Source organism: Gymnogyps californianus, chromosome 15, assembly GCF_018139145.2.
Source record: "Gymnogyps californianus isolate 813 chromosome 15, ASM1813914v2, whole genome shotgun sequence".
NCBI classification, from domain to species: domain Eukaryota; kingdom Metazoa; phylum Chordata; class Aves; order Accipitriformes; family Cathartidae; genus Gymnogyps; species Gymnogyps californianus.
This window is the reverse complement of record NC_059485.1, coordinates 901,373-908,360: the sequence shown is the minus strand read 5'-3', so window position 1 is coordinate 908,360 and position 6,988 is coordinate 901,373. Positions and strand designations below refer to the sequence as shown.

Here is a 6,988-nt window from a genome sequence, read left to right as displayed (position 1 = left end):
TATGGCTTACTAAACATCGATTTTGCATACTGTTTAAAGTTTATTTTTAAAAAATCGTTTCTGAAATTCTCAGTCACAACCAAGTAACTAAATTAAGTCTAACGCTTGTAACTGAAAGATTATGAAAATATTTGTTTTTGTTCAAACCATGTAAAAAATCCTCAATAATACATTGTAATATTTTCTTTTTAAAACTAAATTGGAAGATCAACTCTCAGCAGATTTAAGTGTATTACACACAATATTTTGTGAATTAAGATTTATTGATTTCCATTGTATTTGCTTTAAATATGGTTGAAGCTGACTGCAGAAAAGGGATGGTGAAATTTTTAAGTTAAAAGTAAACTAATGGTGAAAGAACATCACCTCTGGCTTCCATCAATGCCTCGTTTATCATATTTTATTAATAAGTTCCAGGACTATCACATCCAGGGATGTTGGAGGCCTCTCCCAGCAGTGTCCTTAGCTTTGTGTCATTTTCCTGTGCCAGAGGTGAGCGTGCTTTCAAAAATACTGCCACTTTCCCAGCACCGTGTCTTTGATTGCATCGACATATTGAGTTGGTACCCAATAGACCCAGTAGTAAGATGCTTCTGTTGGGCCCAGCTGAAATGCCTGCAAAGTTAAAAACGACAACATTTACAAATGGGAAACAGAACAGCTTATACCAGTGGAGAGATACAGCTTATCCCCTACAAATCAGACAAGTCTGTTATACCCGCTGCCTCCTTCAAACACTTGGTGCACACTGCAGTTATTTGGTAAGCAATTAAAAAAGCATTCCTCAGAGAAACAAGAACTGCAAAGTACCAATTAAAATGATGAGCTCTTTCCTTTAAGGATATCATAGCAGCAACGAAAACTCTTGCCCAGTTTCAAGAACATGAGGAAATTATTCTGGAAGACAGAATCTGAAGCGTAACTCAAAGTCTCTAAAGAAATGACCAGAATGCACAGAGTTGAGAAGCCAAACAGGAACTACATAAGACAACGACCGTGTTTTCATAGTCATAAAATTTCATAGAATTTTATATTTAGACCCAATGTCCTATTCTCAACTTATGCCAGTATACATAGGAGAGGAGCACCACGGCATGCCAATAACCTCTATCCTTGCTTTGGGGTAAGAGTTTATTCTAGCATATTCTGAAGAGGACATTTTCTTACATGGGTGATCAAAAATCAAGTATTTGGAAAAAGACTAGATCAGCACCCTCCTGCAGACAATAATTTTAAGGTATAACATTTCCCCTTTCTTCCCCTAAAGAAGGAAACAGACTTATACAAGGAACTTACTTCAACATTAAAAGTTAGTTACTGTACTTTGGAAAGCAAGACCTCAAAAAACCCCCATAGATTAAAAGAAACAGCCAAAAATTCAGTAGAATTAGCACAGCTCTCTTCTTAAATGTGTTACTTTTCTAGACCCAATACCAGTTTTTCAGAAAATTACATATGGGAAAAAAATATTACAGCATCAAATCACTATTTTTTTTTAGCCTCCAGCAAGGCCTGTTGTTTATATAAACACAACAGAAACTAGAAATCAAACTAGATATAGGAAAATATCACTAACATTAAGAAATCATGAGCTATATTGTATTTTTACTGTTTTAACACTGTCACAAGACAGAAGATATGAAATAACGCTTAAGCACTTCATGTTTGTGTGAAACTAGCCCAGATTTCCAGAAAGTAGCAGATACTCAATATGCCACCCAAAATATTTACACTGTGACAGCAGACCATGTCCACGTTCCCACCTTCCACAACACAGGAGGCTGGTGTTACTATCCATCTCCAACTTGCTCCATTTTAAAAGCCTTACTTCTGTGTATTTGCATGTAGTAATCAGACTGGATATTATTAAAGTAGAGACATTACTCACCATCATGTGATAATCCTCATGTCCTTCAATAGGTTCACTCACCACATTTTTAATGGACCCCATGGGTAACTTTTCTGTTCTCTCTACATTAAAATTGATCAAAGTATTATTTCCGATATAGGAGGAAGTAGTATTCATATTAATTTCAAATACCACCTCCATTACTTCCAAAAGCTCCTCAGGTCAGCAGTCTCCTCTTTGGGTGAGCTATGGATACCTGCTGCTGAGAAGCCCGTCTTCCACATTACCACACACCCCACAGCTGGCACGCTAATAATGTAAAGGAATCCAAAACTGGATGACAGCTCCTCGCATTTTATGTCTCTGCATCACATTAAGTACTTCAGTGTACCTGATTCGGGCCTAAATTGAGCGATGGGAAAACCCTGGCTTCGTTTAGTGGTTCCCCATACGGAACGCCACTCGGACCAGCAGGATTACTCGCCATAGCGAAAGCTGGTCCAGGCGTAAGAATAGTCAGGACTGACTACCAAGGATTACACTAAGCTCTACAGAAATACAAGGCTGAAAGCTGAGTGAAGATAGGCTAACCAACTCTTTGAAAGCCTAGTCCTGGTTTTACCTTGAGGCAGCGTTCAACTGTTACTATAAAAGCACAGGGAAGGAAATATTAATGAGTAAATAGGGGAAGAAACAAAAAGAGAAACTGCAAAAAAAAAGATGACTACAATTACATGACAGAGTAATGTCAGCCAGCCAGAGGTAACCAACAAGAATGAGAAAGCATATGGTTCATGGCAGACTTTTTCTGTCTCAGTTCTGTCCTCACTTCTTTCTGAAGACTTAACTCCAAGGTCCTTCCTTTCAGTTCCAGCTTTCAGTGCCAGCCTACAATTATCTTCTTGGATACAAGACAGAGAAAACCATAAACACTCTACCAAGGAGCAACTGAACTATGAGCTCCTTAGATATATCTAACTAATTTGTGTGATCCAAAAAAAAAAAAGCACCTACCTAAAAAAGGCACACGGGGAGATAAACTTAGTGATGTAAAGACAAATATTCTCTATCTCAGTGCTGTTAACTAAGCTGACTCCGAACTACCCCACTCAGACTCACGACATTCATTCATTGAGTAAAATCTTACTTTGCACTCGTTTAGCATCCCGCAAATCAATTACTCTTCACAGTATCTCAGCAATAGACAAATCCATATTATCAATGCATCTACAAAAATGACACAGAGCAACTGAGAAACATCTACCTATACCAAACCTTAGGCTACAAAAACGTACAAAGCGATCTGTGAAGCGCAGGGAGACTGCGTGGGGGAAGAATCAGTTTCAACTTTCCAGGACCAGCAAGTGAAAAACTGCGTTAACACCCAGCTGGTTTTGTTCTAGCCCTTACGTGCTGGCATCTGCCATGAATTTCTCAGAGCAGGAACGAGTTTTTCCCAACATCAGCCAGCAATTACAACCATCCCCTAGAGGAAGCAAGCTGCTGCTAATTTTGGGAAGTAGGGAAACAGGTTACATGAAAGACAGATGACTACAAGAGGAATCAAATTTCACAGCTTAAGAAACACTAATCTAGAACACTTCAGAAATACTAAACTTGAAACTAGTCTAGAAGGTGAAGGAAGAGGATTAATTACCTAAATACTAAGCCTGTATTTAGAACACATTATCAGTAACAAAAAGATCTGCCTGCCCAACCTATAGAGGAAAAAAAAACCCAACGTCTCGCTCCATCACTTAGTCCAGGAGAAAAATCACTGCAAGTGGTACCAATAGAGGTTTTAAAGCCAGAAAAATCTTCACAGTCAAGTCTGTCCTACAAAGGAAAGGTCAAAAACTTCCGAGATTTCTGCTTACTTTGGAAATAACGTAGCAGCTGGAGGTGCCATCCAAAGCTAATATTGCCATCCAATTAAGTTACTTTACTGGGACAGTGAGCAAGCACTTCTATTCCTCTTGCTCATCACTATAATATTGCCCCATCCTGGTCAAACTAAAGGAGCACAGCTTCCTTTGGAGGCAGGGGTTATCTGAGACGTCCTCAGCAATGCACGTTATCACCACAGCACTTTCAGCTCCTCCTGGCACCACTCAAGATGGTAAACTGATTCCTCTGCACAGCAACACATGCCATAGCTTCTGCAGTTGTACACCACTGAAACAAGACACCCAACTAATTTTGGTTGGAAGGACAGATAATGACAGAGATGCCAGCACTCCTAGTTTTAATGCCGGTCCGAAGATTCCCTTCCGAGTCTTAGCCAAGTCATTGAGCCTCAATGTGATGTTGGCATCAAACCAATGTTTATGAAGCGCTTTTGAGATCTGCTACAAATGCCAAGTATTATAATTTACATTTGGAGCTATGAATAGCAGATTGGAACCTTTGGCTACTGGCACAACTGAACTCAAGTTTTGCAAGATCAGAAGTAAAATATCAAGTAACATTCAATGATCTGGGAGAATGGCGTTTGAGAAGAGGAAGCAAAATTTAGCTTTGAAGTGTTATAATACCAACATTATGCCCTAAACACAATTTAGTCACACCAGAAGCTATTTCTAGGTCACACAATTCATTTAGAGCCCAATTATCAATTATTCATCTCAAAGTTTTAGAGTTGCTCACCTTTTGTACCAATCCATAGCTGGTCTTGCTCAAGTTTAAAGGTCAATCTTACTTTCCCCCCTGACTTGTTGTACATGCCAGATAATGGCACTGTTGGCAGGCGCTCCTACAAAGAGGCAACACAGTAAGTCACAGTGAAGGACTTTAACAGGAAAAGCTATATCCTCTTAACTTTTTAAGCATAAGGATGACTCATCTTTCCAGTTTTCTGCTGAGATAGCAAAGATTGATCCAGCAAAGAAAGGTCTCAAACCACAAAAAAGTCTCTCTCTTCTGATTATGACAACGTCTCAAGTACTTATTTACTTACCTGAACACCTTTAACAGAAGGCATCACATCATCAGGTTTTCCTTTATCCAATACTTTTCTGTGTTGCTACAATATAAAAACAGAAATCAGAATTTACAGAAACACAACAGAGCTTTTCAATTTACTTCCAGCTGCACCCCTGACCATACCCCGGTAGCACTAAGAGACAGTTAAAGACCATTCACAGTCATCTATCACACAGGAAATGGTTAATTTTCAAAGTTAACCGAGCACTTTCTATGACAGTCTAAAGAAATTATATAAATGAATAAAACCCCAATATAACGCAAAAGGGTAACATACGTTCTAGAATATACATATACATAAATACGTATCTATAAAAAATTAAAAAATCCCAAGTCCCACTTTAATATCGTACATGCTGAATCACATAGCTGGCATTTGGCAAGACAGTTTTAACAGTCCAGTGTTATATCCAGTGAACAGCAGAAAACCCTCCACATTTGGCAGCGCAACATACCGCAACACAGCAACAAACCAGGACAGATTAGAGCAGTAGTAACTAAGAAAACCATGCTCACAGCTTGTAAGTTGCTGAGTACCTTTAAACAATGATGGAACTTACAGTGAACGTGAACTATGATAAATTATAGAAAAACAAAAGCACGTTTCATAAAGGTTGCAGTTCAATGATGCCCTATTTAATTTTTAATCAAATTTATTTTGATGAAGGTACGGGGCCAGTAATACCTTGAGCTGAAAATCCTTTATCAGCCCCACAACACTGCAACACCGCCACCAAACCAAGCCTCACTGCGCTGTACTGCATGCCCTATTCGGAGGCAGCACTTCAGGATGCGAGAGGAGTATTCAACATCCATGTTCCCTTCAGCACTGGGACAGCTGAAGGAACTGCTCTCTGGGTGTTCATTTTAAAGGCAGTTTTTGGAGATCAAATTCTTTTATGCCAACAAAAATGAGTTAGTTTTTAGGTATAATTAATTCAGACTGCGTTTGAGCTAACGACGACAAAACATTTCTATTATTTAGCATTTCTTGTCTGAAATGCGAGGCTGTACCTAGCACCAGCACAAGCAGTGTCTTGCAAAGCCCCAGCCTCCGCTAGGCTAAACGTTTTTCTGCTGCTAGAACTCCCCTGCACAGAGCTCTTCTATCGCTTAGCTGCGAGAAAAGAAACCCCAGCCTGCTTTGAGGAGGAACCGGACCCAAAGGTGACTGCAGAGTATTACACGAGAACGGCGTAAATCCTACAGCTCCCCCACGCCAGGAATTACTGAGACATCAATAACCTTTTGTCTGCAGAGCGGCTCCTTTTTATTTTCTTCAGCCTTGACCTCCTGTTGAGCAGCTTCTTTGGGTGTATTTACTGCTAAAACATCATTGATAGTAGAGCCAACAACCATTATTTTCGCTCCGTTCGTTACTTTGATTTCCCGCAACGTTTTCTCCTCTGGTAGAAGTCCCTTGAACATAACTTTCTGCATAGCAGGTGGAAGGCCTAAGAGGCAAGAACAACGATTACGAGATGGTCGGGAGGAGGCGCGGGCTGAGGCGGGAGAGGCGGCGGCAGCCCCGACAGACCTGTGAGCGAGTGGATCTTCTGCTTCAGCTCGGCCCCCGTGCTGTCCAGGCAAAACTTCACGTCGTACTTGTTCTTGTTCCAGATAACCTTTAGCTCCACCAGCTCCCTCCCGCTCTCCGCGTCGCCGCCGTTGCTGACAGACGCCTGCGGGGGATCCCGGCGCTCCTCGTCCTCCGGAGACCTCCCCGCCGCCGGCGAGCCGCCCTCTCCGCCGCAGCCCAGCGGCAGCTCCTGCGCCTCCGCCTCCATGCCCGGCTCCTCGGCACCTGGAGGCGAGCGGACAGGAAGCTAGCCCGGCCCGCCCGGCACGGCCCGGCCCGGCCGCGCTCCAGCCCCAGAGCGCCGCCCGCGGACTGCCCGGGGCCGGCTCCTCGCGCCGGCGCCTCCCCGCCCCGCCCCGCCCCGCCCCACCCCGCGCTGCCGCCCGCCGCCTCGCCGCGCCTCGCCCCGCCGCCGGGACCGCGGGCTCCTACCATCGGCGGCGGCGGAGGCGGCGGCGGCGGCCATGATGATTGTGTACAATCTGCCGCGGGGCACGCCGGGAAACGCCCACCGCTGCCTACTGGACCGCGCCGGCTCCCGTAGCCCGCCCCCTCTCCCGCCCCTCCCAGACCGGTGG

At 43.1% G+C, this 6,988-nt stretch overlaps 1 protein-coding gene across 1 annotated transcript; it reads right to left on the bottom strand.

The window, feature by feature from the left end:
• UBFD1 (ubiquitin family domain containing 1) lies at positions 1-6,876 on the bottom strand. Its single transcript, XM_050905897.1, has 7 exons — positions 6,843-6,876; positions 6,369-6,635; positions 6,077-6,285; positions 4,806-4,871; positions 4,496-4,601; positions 1,889-1,971; positions 1-615 (listed from the first exon to the last, which is right to left on the bottom strand). The coding sequence occupies exons 1-7, from the start codon at positions 6,874-6,876 to the stop codon at positions 505-507; spliced, it is 876 nt and encodes a 291-aa protein (XP_050761854.1). The 3' UTR covers positions 1-504.
• Positions 6,877-6,988: the final 112 nt, after the last annotated feature.